This window comes from Takifugu flavidus, chromosome 3 (assembly GCF_003711565.1).
Source record: "Takifugu flavidus isolate HTHZ2018 chromosome 3, ASM371156v2, whole genome shotgun sequence".
Taxonomy (NCBI): Eukaryota; Metazoa; Chordata; class Actinopteri; order Tetraodontiformes; family Tetraodontidae; genus Takifugu; species Takifugu flavidus.
The window spans coordinates 10,956,180-10,973,418 of record NC_079522.1 but is presented as its reverse complement, the minus strand read 5'-3'; the positions used below and the strand labels follow the sequence as shown (position 1 = coordinate 10,973,418).

Sequence of the window (17,239 nt, the reverse complement as noted above, 5' to 3'; positions counted from 1 at the left end):
CGTTGATTGTCCCTTTTGTGTGTTTACGAGCATGAATGACTCCTTGGTATGACATCATCACATGTGACTGTGTTCGGTGTGTGTGTGTGTGTGTGTGTGTTTTCCGGGCCGACAGACTACAAAAGTCTGCCTAAACGTCAGAACGACAGAAGAGGAGAGAAACAACAGAAGTCTCTCAGCAGCCAGCAGGAGCACAACAGCAGAACGCAACAAACAGGACAGTTTGGTGAGATTATTATTCATTATTTTTATATCTTTTAGCTCGCTATATCGTCTATGTTCTTGGTGAAAGTTATTCCTTAAATCGTTTGTGGCTTTATGCATAGATCAGTTAATATAAATTAGATTTATAGTTTCAGAAATATCTTGTGTACTAATATGTATGAATTCGACATCAATGTTTTTATATTACATAATTTATAAAACTAATAATAGAAAGAGCATATAAGAGTTCTTTTCAAAAATAAATTGTTTTGGCTTTGAACTTGATTTGGTTTCATGGTTGCACAGAAAAACCTATAAGTTACTAAAACTCAATTTAGATTTATTTTATTAATCTTTTTGTGAATAGAAAACAATATAAAAATACAAAGCTAATCAATGTAAATGCATAAATGCTGTCCAGATAAGTAGTGTCAGACAAACAGATGACTTGAGAGGGAGTACATTTAGAACTGTGTCTGATGAGGTATTTGTGTGTATTTGTGATTGGCCAGAGCCAGAATGGGTCCTGTGTGGCTGTTTGTGAGTGTGGTGGTTGTAGGTGTGGCCCGAGGAGCCGACACTCAGTGTTGGGACCGTCTGAGCTGTGAGGCGCTCAACTCTGACAACAGCCTGATGGTAATGCCTTCAGATGCAGCCCTGCCATCATTGCCATCACCATCAGCAACAGAAAAAACATTTTTTAAATGACAGAGCTGTCACATGACGACTGCTGTGAGCTGTTCTTACCTTCTTGCTTCCCCACCTCGTCTTCTCCTCAGGAGTTCATCAACCGCTGTCACTCTGACCTCACTGCCGAGACCCCCGTCCTCCCTGGAAATGCCCACCTCCAACTTCAACCTCAACCAGAGGCCCTCTCCTTCAGCCTCCCTCCATCCTCCCAGTCGCCCCAGGCCAAACGGTCCTACTCCATGGAGCACTTCCGCTGGGGGAAGCCCGTCGGCCGAAAACGCCGCCCAGTCAAGGTGTACACCGCCAACAGCATTGAGGAGGACTCCACAGAGGCGTTCCCTGCAGTGTTGAGGCGGGAGCTGCCCGGCGAGCTGCTGGCGGCCGCACAGGAGGAGGAGCAGAGGGAGCAGGAGAGGATGGAGGAGGTGGAGGAGGAGCAGCGCCAGCTTTTGGGAAACGTTCAGGAGAAGAAAGACGGTTCGTACAAGATGAAGCACTTCCGCTGGAGCAGTCCCCCGGCCAGCAAACGCTACGGGGGCTTTATGAAGAGCTGGGATGAACGCAGCCAGAGGCCGCTGCTCACCCTCTTCAAAAACGTCATCAACAAAGACGGAGAGCAGCAGAAGTGAGAGGAGGAGAGAGAATTCAGATGGAGGTGGACGAGGACGAGGCAGCAGAGCGTTTGTTGGTCAGTGAAGCTTATTAGAAACAAATGCATGACAATAAAAAAAAGAAATCACTTACACTTAATCCCAGATGACTTAATGATGAGGTTTTCATATTTATGAATTTATGTAAATTATTGTAAATGAAATAAAAATATCAAAAGTTATTTGCAAGCAAATGAAAGGGTCTTCTGTCTTTTTTCCTGATACATGAGCTGTATGAAGCATCCATCACATACAGTTTTACAAATAAGATCAACAATAGATTTCCTTCAACAAACATCTGCTTTTACTGAATACATCTTAATCCGACAGTTGATTTTCCTCTTTAAAGCAAACAACAGGCTGAAAAGGTTCTACATATTTTTGAGATAGAAAAATACTCAATATAAGGCTGTGGACAGCTGAAGAACCTAAACAGGACACAACTTATTCTCTAATAGTATTTATGTGGTCGAACTCTACACGATTTGATTGTGTCTGAACAGAAAAAGCAGGAAAATTGAGACGAGACATCTAACTTTAAATTAATGGCAGACGAACTGCAGGAGGGACGTCTAATAGACGGAGAGGTCGGGAAACTTCATCTCATAGAGCGGCGTAGAGCGATGGGACGGGTGTCCCGATGGAGACGGAGGAGGCCGCACGATTAAATCAAACACTTGGTCCAGTTTCGACTGAAGCAAAGAAGTCTGGAGAGACACAAAGGAGACATACGTGAGTGTCGGGGATGGGAGACATCTTTATCGAAACGTCGAGACTTTTACTCCTCTAAGGTCACAGGTGACTCACTCTGGCTCCACAGTGGGCAGCGATTTCCTCAAATGGAGCCGTCTGGAACCTCTCCATCACCTGCATCCTCCTCCTCCTCTCCTCCTCCTCCAGACTCCCGCTGTCCTCTGCACAACCGAATTTCAAAAGCCGCTGAATTAATTTAATCACATTCAAAGATCATTTTAAAAAAACTACATAAGCTTGAATATGGACAGATTCCTACAGCTGGAATCACTTACCAATGGTGTTCTTCAGTGTCTCAAAGGTTATCTGCTCTGTCTGGGGATGCTGCAGGAGAGAAATGTCATCAGACAGACAGACAGACAGACAGACAGACAGACAGACAGACAGGCAGGCAGGCAGGCAGGCAGGCAGGCAGACAGGCAGGCAGACAGACAGACAGACAGACAGACAGACAGACAGACAGACAGACAGCAGGCAGGCAGGCAGGCAGGCAGGCAGGCAGGCAGGCAGGCAGGCAGACAGACAGACAGACAGACAGACAGGCAGGCAGGCAGGCAGGCAGGCAGGCAGGCAGGCAGACAGACAGACAGCAGACAGACAGACAGACAGACAGACAGGACAGACAGACAGACAGTACCTGCTGTGCATCAGGACATTGATCAGGGCCCATGTCTATCTGCAGAGAAATTATGTCTCCAATACTCTTCCTCTTAGACAAGCGATCCTCATCTAACCCACACACACACACACACACACACACACACACACACACACACACACACACACACACACACCAATGACAACAATGGAAACTTCATTTACATGAAGAAATTAGCAGAGATAACGTACACATTATCATCAGCAGTGATGTAATTGTACCTGTCAGCTGAGGTGTGTAAGGTGTGTTGAAACACTCGATGTGAACGCTGTAGCTGCTTCCTGTCAGAGCCTCGCAGATCTTTGACTGATCAAGCAGAAAAGCTTTGTCTGCCATCAGCTCCCCTTCTGGGAGTCTAACAAAAAGGAATATGTGTTCATTCTTATTCTTGCGGCCAATCAAACTGATTATTACTGTTCAAAAAACAAAACAAAAAACTGTCGGGCCAGAAACCAGGCAATCAGTGATCTTTGGACATGAAACACAAATTAAATCTAAAGAACAACTTTTGTGCTTTTTATCCACTAATGTAACTTATTGTAATCTTTATGCCACTAGCAGGAACATTAGTACTGGTTGTTGAACAGCGGCCAGTGGTGCAGCTGTTTGGTACCTGGGCTCTTCACTAAACACACTGTCAGGAAGGAGGTGTGGAGCATTCTTCTGACGGTTCTCTATGACCTGGACACACAAAAAACATATCTTTACTCCTCACACACACACACACACACACACACACACACACACAGTCGCCTCACCTGTGTGACGTGCTGTTGGAGTTCTGGAGGAGGGCCGAGTTGGGACAACAGGTAGAGGAAGGTGGCGCAGACGGCGTGAACCCCACAGCGGTTAAAGGTTGACAGACCTTCATGACTGGACAACGCCAGCTCCTGACCAGCCAATCACAGAAAATACAGGGTAATCACATCTGTAACAAAACGATTAGCAGATGATCATTATTGCATTTCATGGACGCGCCGGGCACCTGCAGGGCCAGGACCACTCGGATCAGGTCCACCAAAACCTCGTTATTGACCAATTCAATGCTGAGGACAGCCAACAGGGTGATGAGAGCCTGGTAATGGCCCTTCCCACTGCTTTCCTCCTTACATGTCAGGTAGACATGCCTGTAGAGACGCTGAGCATGCTGCACATCCAGAAATTGATGCATTTGAGTTGGACTGACAGTGATGAGGAATAGGTTTCGAATGTCTTGTTAAAATGTGTTATTCAACAAATGTGTACATTAAAAGCCTCCTCACCTTCCTGATGAACAAGATGTCCTGATGACAGCATGCGTCCTCCTTTAGCTCCAGTACAGAGACGTCAAACATCACACTGTGAACACACAAATACGACGCAGCTCATTGGTGCAGAGACCACAAACCACCGTTAGATGGCGCACCGTGACCTGGGAAAAACCAACAGGAAACGGTACCGTCTGGTCACCTGACCTGACATTGACGAGCCTGGCAGCGTTGTGGTGTCGGTCAATGAGTGATGTGAGGATGGACAGGACCAGCAGACGGATCTCAGGCTCTTCCATCAGGGTGAAGGACAGCAGGGGCTCCAAGAAGGACGAGGGCAAGGCCGTCAAGAGATTGGTGCTTTCGTAATGTTCTGACACCTGAGACAAGGAGAACCAACCCAGACAGCTGACACAACAGAATCCATACACAAAACAAAATGCTTACACAGCTGCCAGGTAGCACAATGGAGCTTAATGGTTAGAAACTTACACAGGTTGTGTAAGAAACTTTGGAATTAAGGCATAAAAACCAAAGTGATGTTTCTGTGACCTTTAACCTCAAACGTTGGGAGTGGATATTCAAGCTAAGCAGGAAGAAAATCCCCCCAAAAGCTCTTTTGCAAGGATTTCTGCAGAGTTTAGCTGTTTAGAGGAGCTCAGCCTGCTGCTGCGTAGCATGATCAGATTAGCATCAGACAGGTGAGGACCCACAAAGAGAGTGTGACTGAATTCACCTGAAGGAGGGACTTCAGCAGCATCACCTGGATCATTCGGCTCCCTTCAAATCTGACAGAGGACACAAACAGACGGATGAAGGAAGTAAGAAACACAATGCACAGAATACAATATTCCATTTGTATAACAGGAATTTAACAGTTAACCTCACCCTGAATTGGGCGAACCAAGGGCGGGGTAGATTCCAGGAACTGGGATCTTCCCCATGATAAACAGCATGACCTCTGACCTCTGGTAGACAGGAAGTGTATTGGCAAAAGAGCCTGAGCAGAAGACACAGGTCAGAGATGACGGAAATGGTGCTGAAACCCAAGGCCCGACCAATCATGAGCCTGACCGATGGTTTTGATGACGGCGTCCTGCAGTGTTTTCTCCTCATCTGAGGTGGTTTTGTGTTTTGCAGCGTTGTCATAGTAACCAGTCAGCTGGTAATCCACACTCTGCCTGAGCTGTCGCAGAAGCGTATTGAACACCTCCAGGACTGTGGGCCCTACAACAGTCACCCCTCGTTAGAGGAAATGTGGCACAAGCAGGATTACAGTCACACACACTAATCCAGATTCTTGGGACGGACCTACAGATCCAGAAGCTTCTATGACGGCAGCCTCGGACAAGACTTCTATGATTCCCGCTCTGACTGAGGCTGGACTTCTACTGTTGGCATCCAGGTGACCCAACAACTGCTGGATAACCAGGTGTGAATGCTGCGACTGGAGAGAGGATGAAATTTAAAATACTGCTGAGGGTCAAATATAGACTGTAAATACCTGCAAGCACATTTAAAGTGCTTTTGCCTCGAAGCCACAATTGTTGGAGCTATGAGTGTTGTCCTCCAGGAACTGTGTAGCTAGCACTCATTCTCCCACTGCGCATACACTCAGTGACAGGCCGTGTAATTTATGTCCTACTCAGTCCTACCTAAATTACTACACCTCATAATATCATCAATATAAAGCTACAGCTTGAGAATCCATTTGGTATCACACTTGTTTTCTATCACCTAATACAGGCTGGAGGATTTAAAATCAATCAGCTCCCATTCACAATGTAGATTAGGAAACTAAGATCACCTGTATTGTCAAAACCCAAAAGTAAAAAGTGTTTTTAAGAGATTAGCCAATAAAGTTTTGATAAGTCCACCAAAAATGCGCTATTTTAGCTCAAACAAGTTTGTAAAACAAAGTGAGCATTGACAGGGTTTAAGAGACAAATGAAACAAAACTGTTCATGAATAATATAAAGTAAACAAAGTGTTTTTGAGAGTATGCAACGTGTTGATACGTGACTGTCAAATACAGGCGTAACTAAATGACATCATAAGAAAAAAATGCTTTAAACCCCTTCTCCTTTCTTTTCTCAAGACGACTTCAGTGGCTCTGTTGGACCGTTTATCCGTCTGTTTTAGTTCCATCAAAACATCCTTTTCTGTGGACGCGGAGGCTAATGCTAAGACCTCCTAGCTGGCCATGTGGACACAGACTCAAGATCTGTGACCTCAGTCTGCAACTGGGTGCAGATTCCTCAATACCTTGTTGGTGTAGAGACACTTACGGATGTAACTGAGGTTCTATGAATTCCAGACGACTGCCGGAGTTCTCTGTCACTTGGAATCTCGTTGAGAAGATTCTGTAGGAAATGATCGCTGGGTTCCAGCCCACTGTGTTGAGGTTTCATGTGATGGTTATGAGACTTTGAATAATCTCGAATGAGTCTTGAAAAGGCATGTCATGCCGACTGTGCCAGGCCTCTGGAATTCATGGAATTGTAGTTACATCCTTAACTCTCATTCGTGTATTGATCATTGCAGGCGGTCAGCTATAATTTCTCATTCAAGTTGGATTAAAATTTCTACATATGTATCTGAACTGTTTCCACAATGCTTGAATGCCGTCCATTTTGTTCCCTGACAAGCAACAGAAGTCAGGGAAACTTAAAACAAAGAAATTAAACATGAAAAGTTAGGTTGTAGGTGCACATGCTCACCTGGATGGAGTACATGATGATCTGGAAACACTGAACTGCAAAACTTGGTCCTTCCCAAAGACTGTGAGTGTCCAGGTGCCTGAAATACACACAGAAATCTTTTCAAAGTAGCTGTGGACTCGATCACTATGGAAGAGCCAAGTAGATTATTAACCGTTCATTTAAAAAATATTCGGAAGGCTAAAGATTCACCACCTAGAACTGAAGGCATGTTAAGTATATGTTCATGTTCTTAATACTGAATACATGAAGTCTGCGTCTTACATCAGCACAGGTCTGATGGCGTTGGTAATGTGGCCATAAGCAGCTCGGCTCAACAGCTCCCGAAAACACACCTCGGTCTGCTCTGCAGGAGAATCACTGGACACACACACACACACACACACACACACAGTTGTACAACTGTGTTGTACAACTGTGTTGTACAACTACACACAATGTACAACTACTGCTATTGTTACCAAAACACATATCCCCCCCTTCAAACAAAGTATCTGACTTTAGTGTAATGAGCTTGTAATACGTGTGTGTGTGTGTGTGTGGTGTGTGTGTGTGTGGTGTGTGTGTGTGTGTACCTGTTAGTGTTGATGTGCTGCTGAAGGTTGACCAGCAGAGCAGGAACTATCTTCTCCATGTGTCGCGGCTCCCAAATGTTCACTTGCAGCTCGTCGTCCACCGTCTTTCTGACAACACCCTGCAGACCACGGATGCCTGACACACGAATTCTACACACACACACACACACGCACGCACACACACACACACACACACACAACACACACACACACACACACACAACACACACACACACACACACACACACACACACACACACACACACACACACACACACAGCATTCTTGATCAGAAAGTCCTCTGATAAAAGTATTAATGCGGTGATGAAACTAAAAGGACGACTGACTTGTTTTGGATGTAGAGGTCCTCGTGTTCAGAGTGACACATCTCACTGAAGCGAGACACAAAGAAGTCGTAGCTGCGGTGGTACGAAGGTGTGTCCTCTTCAATATTTGCAAACTTGACAAACTGTAGAAGAAGCCATCATCATGTTAAATGTTATTTTATCATCCCTCAACCTGAAAAGAAAGAACTCCCTAACAGACGTCCAATATAGCAACTACGATGTGCGCAGTAGGAGACGCTGCATCCCTCCCTCCCAGACCTTCACGATCCAGGGCCAGGACCTTGGGTTAAGGCTGAAATTGACTTGGTCTAGTAGCTGCGTACCGAGTTGGTGGCGAGGATATACAGGTGAGGTTTGTCAGCCTCCAGCAGCAGACGCAGCATGCTGAGGAAGCTCTCCACCAGCAGGTTGATGCTCTGACAGTGACAGGCCAGCAGCAGCTGCTCCATCGCCTCCATCGCGATGCACACATACCTGAGGAGCGGCGGCGTGAGGTTAAATGTCGCCTGTCACACGTGCATGTGGTTGTGCTTGTGCACCGACCCGTAACGGTGACGGTTCAGCTCTCTGGTCAGACGCTCGGACAAGTACGCAGCGATACGATCCAGCTTCTCCGGAGCGGACAAGGCGAAGAACGTCAGCTTCTCCATGTTGGCTTTGACCAGCCCCTCCTGAACACACACACAGGTCAAAGGCTTTTTCATAGTTTATAGTTTTTAAAGCTATATAAAAGGTTCTGGCATCACTCACTTCAGGGTCTTCAGGAAAAATGTTATCAACCAGCCGCTTGTAGCGAGGCCGTAACGCCCAACAACAGCCACACAGTCCTACACACACACACACACACACACACACGCACACACGCACACACACACACACACACACGGGAATCTTAGTCTGATGTTATTTACCTTGATGATGAATTCACTCAACTGCCTCAAATCTTATATATTTAATATTTAAGAGTTTAAGAGACAGTTTTTAAATGAACATAAAGAGATTTTCCACAGTATCAGATTTAAATGTTACTACAGAAAACCGTAGCTGCACGGATGGCATCTTAGCAACACAAACTTAGTAAAACCGGAAGTGTCACATCTGAAATTATGAAGAAGAACGTCAGAAATGCGTCACTCTGACTATTAAGGAAAATAATAGCAAGTATTAAAAAAAATAAAGACATTTAGAAATCGCCATTACGCACACGCGCGCACACACATGCACACTCACAGTCATAGCACATCTTACGCATTAATCCTGTGCTGGATTGTTGTTACATAATGTGTTTATGTTTTTTGCTTTTTATGGTGAGTCAAGCACAAGGTTCTACTGGAAGAAAATGAGAAAAATCGGAGCCATCGAGCAAAACTTTGAACTACCGTCGATATTTCTGCAGCTGTCTTCATTCACCTTTGTCTCATGTGTCTGTTTTTGTCCATCTTTAAAGTAAAAATGCATCATATCTTAGAATTGCTGCGGTCAAATTTAGACTTTGAAATGTGTGAAGTAATTCAGAGTAAAAATGGAAACTATGATTATCAAATAATTCAATTATTTAAATAATTGAATTATTTGCTCTTTTGTACAGCTGGTAGCCTATGAATATAAAATATTTTCATATATATTATTTTAAATTATTACAATTTAAACCTTATATATGACAAATCTTTACATTTCATGGAACAGTTGGGTGATGCAGAATTTCATAAACCCACTCAAGTTTTCCAGTTTCATTAATAACCCTGCAAAATATTGATTTGAAATACTGACTGATGCACAACACAAATATAAGTGATATATCAAAAAACACAGAATAAATGCTAACATTTCTCACCGTACATGAAGACGATTCCTACGGCTCACATCCACGCCGTCACTTCATCGTTTACACAAACACACACACACACACATTTTTGTGGGGTAATCCTTTACACACACACACACACACACACACACACACACACACACACACACACAGAAAGGTCTGTCCTCTCAGTCCCCGTCATCACAGTCACGCTTCTCCACATTCATTCACTCATGTTTCTTTTTGTCTGTTTTGTTTTACACCATTTTAGGTCCAGAAGAAACAAAAGAAAACATTACACATGGTGTAGAATTAATAACTCTCATCAAATCCTAACTGTCAAAATGTGTATGAGTGTGTGTGTGTGTGGGGGGGGGGGGGAGAGAGAGAGAGAGAGAGAGAGAGAGAGAGAGAGAGAGAGAGAGAGAGGAGAGAGAGAGAGAGAGAGAGAGAGAGAGATTCAGGCCACGTGCAGCAGCTCAGTGCTCTCTAATCTGCTCTGGATTTATTTATCATCCAGCAGGAAAAAAACATATCAGAAAGCAGCAGAAGTGAAGCTGGGGGCAGCAAAAGCAGCCTGTGTCCTGCAGACATGCTGCAGAGGTTTCCAGCTATTCTATATGAATCCATTTACTTTTCCTTGTTGAGAATTTAAATCAGACATGCACCAAACGCAGTGCTGGAATGCGCTGTGCCGCTTAAAGTTTTGGAGGATTTACAGGAGCCAGGCAATGGACTGTTCTGATCCTTTTGATAGGATTTTCCATACTTAAGAGTTCAAACCACAACATAATGATATTGTTGTTTGGAAGAAGCACACATCGTGGCAAAAACAGAAGAAAAGAAACTTTGAGTTCAAGAGGGACACCAACATCAGCACCAGTTGAATGTTACCTCTGGGAGTCTGGTGGTCCAGCACAGAGCCGCAGTCCTGCAGCAGCCTCCGAGGAGCCTCAGATACAGCTGCCATGGCGACGGGCCTCGGAAGAGACATCCCCCTGGGGAGGCTGGGTATGTTAATGCTGGGTAAACTGGATAAATTGGGAAAGGTGATGCCTCTGGGTAAACTGGGGGGGCTGACACCTCTGGGGAGGGAGCTGAGTAGAGCTGGCATGGTGGGAATCCTTGGAAGAGTCCCCGGCATCTCAGCGTGGACGATGGAGGGAAGTGGTGCCGTTGACAGAGATGGTGGAGGAGGAAGAAGAGGAGAAATGTCACACTAATGAGAAAATGAGAAGACTGAAGTGAAAAATAAGCTTTGCCCTCCTTTTCTCCACCTTGTGCCAGCCCACATTCCTGTGAACCTTAACCCCTTCAGTTCACCACGGCCTCTGGACGCACAGAGATATTACCGAAACTTTTTTTTTTTAAAAAGTGAGGAAACTTCAGGAAAATCAGTCTGGAATGAGCATTTAACCAACTAGCTACTAGCAAGTCAGCTTAAAATGTTTCCAGTTGTAGTGACTGCAAGAGTAATTGCTCACATGCTGACATGAAAACACCTTCAACAGCAGCCAAAACATCTGCTCCAGGTAAGAGAAAACATGACAATAAGGGGGCGGGACAGGAAATACTGAAGGTAAATGCCTCTGTAGATGGATTTTCACTAGAACTAGAAAAACAAATGCAGCCCGTCACTGAATCTGGAGATCTGAAGACATGTAAAAATGTTCTGTGGTCCTTCAAACAAATTTATGTAAATATTTCAACCTTAGAATGAACATAATTTATCGTCTTAAAACTGAGAAAAAGACTTTGCATGCTAATAGATTTCCTCAGCGTCATCTAATATTATTGATTCTAACAGTCACAATAAATAAATGCTCCATTTAGTGAAATCCTGATGATGCAATGTGACACACACACAGCTCATACCTGCTTGGATCCTACGTGGTTCTCCTACAGCCATCTCCTCTCCTCTGACAGCTGTTTATAAGCTTATGTAACATCTGCCGAGCTTCCGGTGGCTGACAGCCTTGATCGATAGTCAATAAGGGGGATTGATCCGTGGCTCTCAATGTTGGCATTACAGCACATTGTGGGGTGCAGACAGTTACTTTAACTGGGACGATGAATTTCAAGGCTACAGAAACTGACCCTCATGTTAGAAATGACTCGAAGTAATCAAACAAATAAACAAAATGCTTGTTTCCTGCATGTGAAGATGATGTGGCGCTGGATGATGAAGAGCTCCCCCTGCTGTTTTGCCCTGCATGGTGCTCGATAATCATCATGACTGACACACCCTGCTGGATGGATTCTGGCTCTGCACCAGTGGTTTGTGACGTTGGGAATTGTTTCCTGGATGGTCGAAGGAGAAACTTCAGGAGTCTTCTGGCCGGCCAACCTCTGCTAAATGTATATAAATTATGACGGAAAGTAACCCAAAGCATGTTTTTTTTAATTCTTTTTTAAGTTATTTGATTTTGCACTTATTCCTGAAAGAAAGAGTGTAACTATTTACATCATTAATGAGCTTCATTGAGTAGAAAATATCCCATTTGTCCTTTTTAAACCCCCAGCAATGTTTGGAGTTAATTCCGTCTTTAATGACTCCCGCTGTCCAAGTTCATCCGTCTCCTGAGGATGGGTAGAGCAAGTCATGTCAGTGTTGGTGGATTCTCCCAGCGTCTTCCACCATGGCAGCCTGTTCGCCTGCAGCATTTCATTGTGGGCGTTACGGGCACGAGCAGCAATAGAACCCGAGGGGCTCAAAAAGGACTCGACGTCTGACTCTGTAACGGCGGACAGGGCTGGGGCATCTGTCAGGAGAGGAGAAACAATTAGATAAGTGCAGGAATCAATTCAATATTCAAACTGTAATAGCGCCAAGAACAGAAGACAGGAAGCAGCATTCATGCAAACACACACAAGAAGGACATATGTGTTAACATCCGCACCTCAGGAGGGCTCTTGAAGCCAAATGAACACCTGCATGTGGCTCTGCACATGGTCTTCCTGATTAAAGTGTGTGTGTGTGTGTGTGTGACAGACAGACCTATGAGGAGCTCCATCTGTGTGTGTGCACGAGCCAGCAGAGCCTCTATCCTCTCCTCCTCCCTCCTTTGATGATTTCCTTTCCGCAGCTCCAACATCAGCAGCAGCTGCATCTCCTCATGAAGACGTTCACACTCCTCGCGAGACACACGGGAGGACTACACGCACGCACGCACGCACGCACACACACACACACACACACACACACACACACAGATGCAAACGTATGCACAACTGTAGCACATGAGAAATTAATCAAACACATGCTGAAAAAAGTGGTTCTTACTGGATGCTGGGAAATGTATCCCTCCACCTGCTTCTTTAGCTCAGTCCTGCGGCTGTCTGTCAAACCTTTCTGACCAATCCAGAAACCGTGATAGGGTGTGACCTTGGAAGCTCTGCGGTTCAGGAGGAATCGACGCACCTGAGAGAAGGTAATGATGGCAGCAAATCAGCCAGACAGCTCTTAATCTGTGTGTAATCCAGGCTTCTCCTGTTTATTAGGTCCAAATACCAACCTCCGTGTTTGATGTGGGGATTAACAAGTGTTGTGTACCACAGTGAGGATGAGGGTGTGTGTGCGTTTACCGCTTTTTGAAGTGTTCTGGCTGCTTGTTGTTCTTGCTGCTTCTGTTTTAGTGTGTTTCTGTGTCTCATGTAGCATTGCCTCTCTTTGAAGCCTCGCCAGAACCGCTGAATCACCACGGCCGCACGGCGCTCACACTCCTGCAAGAAGGTCTGCAGCTGCTCTGAACAGGACAATATAAAATGGAATGTATGTAGCCTGCCAGCGTAACACCAGCTCTAGTGGGTGTGTGTCAAGGTGTACCAGCAGGGAGGAGGTGCAGCAGGTCCCTCTGTCTCTCGTGGAACTGCCTTCTTGCCTGCTGACGTCTCAAAACCACCTAAATCACACAAATGTTGGAATTTCTGTTTTTACAGAGGAAATAATGACCTCCGCCCTCCACTCACCTGAAACCTCAGCTCTTTTTCCAATTGTTCCACCTCCTTTTCCTGTTGTTTCTGTCTCATTCGAGCCCTGACAAGCGCACATGCACACACAAACAATGTTAACCTGCCATAGCAAATTACACAGCCAGCCAGCCAGCCAGCCAGCCAGCCAGCCAGCCAGCCAGCCAGCCAGACAGACAGACAGACAGCCAGGTACCTATATTTCCTCTGCAGTGTGCTGACAGCTCGGTTTAGGCTCTTAACTCTGCGTCTGGTCTTATATGACCTCCAGGCTGCTTGGATCACGCAAGCGGCCTTAACTTGGTCACTAGAAGCCTAGAAGAGTTGAAGAGGAGGATTAGTTAAGTGACATCTTGATGTCATCAAAATGTGATGGCATTCCAAAAACCAGTCAAACAGACGGGGGGAATGGAAAGTGTCAATCAATAAAACATTAATAAATTCCTAGATGGTTACATGAAATATTTAAACTCATGCAAAATCCCTACAGTGTGATCGACTGGTCTCTAGATGACACTATATTTCAGAATGATCTGTTGATAATTCATTTAAAAATTGCAAGTTTGATCTCTATACATTGGAAACCATACAAAGAACTGTCATAAACAGAATATTATTTAAGTCCATTCTGAATGTTTTCAATATCATTTCTGCACAAAATTGCAGAAATAAAAGGTGAAGTGCACACAGACCTGAGAGGAACGCCTTGTGCTTTTATCAGATTTGATGAATTTGATCAGCTGATCCACATCCTTGTCAAAGCCCTGCCCTCTCCAGTCTTTGTCCAATAAGCTGTCCAGACCTGCGAGACGCGGGGATTGTAGCATTTTGACTTTATGAATGTATGATTAACAACTCATCTTTAATTTCTGCTTGGCCACATGCCCGTGTTTGTTTCTATTTACACAGAAACTGTGGAATCTACTCCAATTATTTTTCGTACTTAAAATCAAACACTGACCTTTGAAGCTGAGGAGGCAGCGATGAACACGGAGTTCCTGCTGACTGGCCAACAGGAGCACCAGGCTGATGGAGGCAGCGCCTACTGCAGACCCCGAGCTGATGGCCAACTGGCCAACAGCCTCATTGAGCAGCAACAGGAGAGAGTCATCGGTCAACATGGAGACGAAATCGCTGTACACAGAGGGAAAAGTGAATAATAGAACTCAAAAAGAGACCGAAGAAGAAGAGACAAAACTGGTTTGTCAGAATAGTTTTTACTGTTACCTGCTAGATGTGCAAGCCTGACTCCACAGCTGGATGCAGAGCAGACACACAGCCGCATCATCACACATCTGGATTTGTTCATAGTACACAGAGCTGAGGACTGACCGCACAAAGGACAGCATCACTTAAAACTTGAATCAAAAATATCCTCTGGTCCATTGACTCAATAAGACGAGGACCAATAAACTGATCAATGAGCTGGGTTATGAAGAAATCAAGAAGCATTGGAGGTGACCAACCCTGCGTGGCCAGATGAGTGTGAACTCTGAAAAGCCTGCCAACTGAATCCGTCATCACTTTCCTGAAAAGAGACGCACACTGACGGACGGACGGACAGACAGACAGGCGGGCGACAGACAGACAGACGACAGACAGACAGACAGACAGACAGACAGACAGACAGACAGACACAGACAGACAGACAGACACAGACAGACAGACAGACGACAGACAGACAGACAGGCGGGCGGATGGACGGACGGACGGACAGACAGACAGACAGACAGACAGACAGACAGACAGACAGACAGACAGACAGACAGACAGACAGACGACAGACAGACAGACAGACGACAGACAGACAGACAGGCAGGCAGGCAGTTTGAGTTCAATCAATTTAACGAATAAATCTTAAACTGAAACATGTCAGTACGCAAGTAAAATTTATTTGTATCGCTCATTTACATCCAAAGTGCTGCAAGAAGGAAAGAAAAGGGAGGAAGAAGCTTCTCACCTCGGTCTGCCTCATCAGGTGACTGGCTAATGAGAGGAGGCCGTCCATGACTGATGGCAGGAAGAGCCGATTAAACATCTCTAAACGTTGACCAGGTTCTACCCCAATACAGCAGTAACTGGACAGACATTTTCAAATGACTGTTTAAAACTTCAAGGTTTCTGGGGGATAATAAACCAAAAGTACCTGGTGAGCTGAGCGAGTGTGGTGACGGAGCTCCAGTGGTCACGCAGCCTCCTGGGATCCAGAGAGAGAATGTGGACGCAGTGATCCAGGACACCACTCAGATACAGCTGAGTTTTCACACTAGTCAACACACAGCTGTGTCTGTCCACTCCAGCTGTGGTTAGAACCTCTGACAAAGAACATTCAACAGAACTCATCTCATTCTTGTCACACTCTCTTTACTCAACATCTGGGGATTTATCAAGAGAATTTAAGAACAGTGGTTAATAAGTATAGACAACGGTTGGATCTTTGTGAGTTTGGACCACAAATCAAAGAAAGAAAGTAATCCAAAGTACGTTGTCCTATTTACGCTGACAAAATTACTAAATCATTTAAAGTTATTTATTTTAACCGTTACTCTTTTCTGTTCAGAGTGTTGGAGTCTGACACAAACAGAAATACACCTGGACAGACTGCCAGCCACAAAAAGTAATAAATGACTTATCCAAATCCCCTTGAATGCTTAAAACCACCTCTGAGCACACTTTCTGCAGGCTCCCATCATAGACACAGTCAGCCTGGACAAACAGGTGAAGTAAAGAGTGTCTCACTATTTATGCCGTCGTTCAGCAGGCTGATTTTCCTGTCCAGCGTTAGGTCACCGTCCTCCAGTTGCTGCTTCATCTCCAACACCACAGCTTCCATCCTGTCAAAGATCAGTAAAAGATTATTTTTGATGAGGTTCAGATGTTATGCCCTTCACAGATTTCAGTCCACCTCTGTGAAGCTAGAACTTAAGGAATCTTTATTTAAGTGTCATGAACTCAGGGTCCGCGGGGGTTTATAAGACACGAAACAACAAACAGCCTTGCTGTCAGCAATACAACATATTTCTTTTCTCTTTACTCAAGCTTTACAAATAAATCTACTCACTTACCTGGGGCTTTTTCAATAAAAGTCAACAGAGCACGTACATAAACAACGTGTAACTGTCTTCGCCTTTACTTCAACGCCTTAAAAGCGGGGTTTGATACGCTCGGGGGGTACAGCGTTGTCGTCATGGAGCTAAACACATTAGCTTAGACCAGCACAACATGCTGTGACAGCGACGCTGTTTTGTCCCTACGGCAACACGACGTCATCAAACTGCGACGGCACCTCGCCTCAAAGATTATCTATCTATCTATCTATCTATCTATCTATCTATCTATCTATCTATCTATCTATCTATCTATCTATCTATCTATCTATCTACCATTGCATTTGTTCATTCTTCACGTTTAAGAAAATGACTGCTGTGCCGTTACGTGGCCGCTGGGTGACGCTGTGGAACCAGCACAAGCTTTTGTCTGGCTGTCGCTTGTTTAGTTGTCTAAAATATCTTTGATAGATTCGCGAAGCATTTTATTCTTGTGAAAAACTCAGAAGGAAGATAGTAAAGATGAAAGTATTCTATGTAATAATTCTAATCCATTAACGATTCTAGCTAGGCTG

At 44.8% G+C, this 17,239-nt stretch overlaps 3 protein-coding genes across 4 annotated transcripts; 1 reads left to right on the top strand and 2 right to left on the bottom strand.

The window, feature by feature from the left end:
* The first annotated feature begins 66 nt into the window (after positions 1 to 66).
* On the top strand, positions 67 to 1,743 carry LOC130522226 (pro-opiomelanocortin-like). The gene is made up of 3 exons (XM_057026330.1): positions 67 to 226; positions 717 to 840; positions 984 to 1,743. Exons 2-3 carry the CDS (start codon positions 724 to 726, stop codon positions 1,521 to 1,523), a joined length of 657 nt encoding a protein of 218 aa, XP_056882310.1. The 5' UTR covers positions 67 to 226; positions 717 to 723; the 3' UTR covers positions 1,524 to 1,743.
* On the bottom strand, positions 1,557 to 11,894 carry LOC130522223 (protein EFR3 homolog B-like). Of its 2 annotated transcripts, XM_057026325.1 has the most exons (22): positions 10,543 to 11,894; positions 8,595 to 8,671; positions 8,388 to 8,515; positions 8,168 to 8,318; positions 7,845 to 7,966; positions 7,498 to 7,647; positions 7,187 to 7,282; positions 6,923 to 7,001; positions 5,514 to 5,649; positions 5,277 to 5,429; positions 5,091 to 5,202; positions 4,939 to 4,990; positions 4,410 to 4,582; positions 4,218 to 4,293; positions 3,941 to 4,102; positions 3,714 to 3,845; positions 3,569 to 3,636; positions 3,177 to 3,310; positions 2,935 to 3,026; positions 2,573 to 2,621; positions 2,352 to 2,458; positions 1,557 to 2,251 (listed from the first exon to the last, which is right to left on the bottom strand). In XM_057026325.1, exons 1-22 carry the CDS (start codon positions 10,790 to 10,792, stop codon positions 2,117 to 2,119), a joined length of 2,634 nt encoding a protein of 877 aa, XP_056882305.1. In that variant the 5' UTR covers positions 10,793 to 11,894; the 3' UTR covers positions 1,557 to 2,116. The 2 variants fall into 2 exon arrangements, with proteins under 2 accessions (XP_056882305.1, XP_056882306.1); XM_057026326.1 differs by lacking the exon at positions 8,595 to 8,671 and having other exon boundaries at positions 10,543 to 10,670.
* Positions 11,895 to 12,028: 134 nt separating this feature from the next.
* Positions 12,029 to 16,910, bottom strand: LOC130522224 (IQ calmodulin-binding motif-containing protein 1-like). Its single transcript, XM_057026328.1, has 15 exons — positions 16,720 to 16,910; positions 16,357 to 16,451; positions 15,764 to 15,932; positions 15,578 to 15,695; positions 15,084 to 15,162; positions 14,845 to 14,944; positions 14,579 to 14,751; positions 14,310 to 14,419; positions 13,814 to 13,932; positions 13,618 to 13,684; positions 13,475 to 13,550; positions 13,234 to 13,394; positions 12,932 to 13,069; positions 12,647 to 12,803; positions 12,029 to 12,410 (listed from the first exon to the last, which is right to left on the bottom strand). Coding segments are annotated over exons 1-15 (1,848 nt in total). The 5' UTR covers positions 16,722 to 16,910; the 3' UTR covers positions 12,029 to 12,126.
* Between the last annotated feature and the right edge of the window lie 329 nt (positions 16,911 to 17,239).

Excerpts from the sequence above, each read along its gene's own strand:
- LOC130522223 (XM_057026325.1), bottom strand. The coding sequence starts at position 10,792 with ATGCCGGGGACTCTTCCAAGGATTCCCACCATGCCAGCTCTACTCAGC. Across the intron at positions 7,002-7,186 it reads GCCATCAGACCTGTGCTGAT|GCACCTGGACACTCACAGTC; the intron begins GTAAGACGCAGA and ends TGTGTATTTCAG. Across the intron at positions 3,637-3,713 it reads TCCAACAGCACGTCACACAG|GTCATAGAGAACCGTCAGAA; the intron begins GTGAGGCGACTG and ends TTGTGTGTCCAG.
- LOC130522226 (XM_057026330.1), top strand. The coding sequence starts at position 724 with ATGGGTCCTGTGTGGCTGTTTGTGAGTGTGGTGGTTGTAGGTGTGGCC. Across the intron at positions 841-983 it reads ACTCTGACAACAGCCTGATG|GAGTTCATCAACCGCTGTCA; the intron begins GTAATGCCTTCA and ends TCTTCTCCTCAG.
- LOC130522224 (XM_057026328.1), bottom strand. Across the intron at positions 15,163-15,577 it reads ACCTGATGAGGCAGACCGAG|TGTGCGTCTCTTTTCAGGAA; the intron begins GTGAGAAGCTTC and ends TCCGTCCGTCAG. Across the intron at positions 13,933-14,309 it reads GCACAAGGCGTTCCTCTCAG|GCTTCTAGTGACCAAGTTAA; the intron begins GTCTGTGTGCAC and ends CAACTCTTCTAG.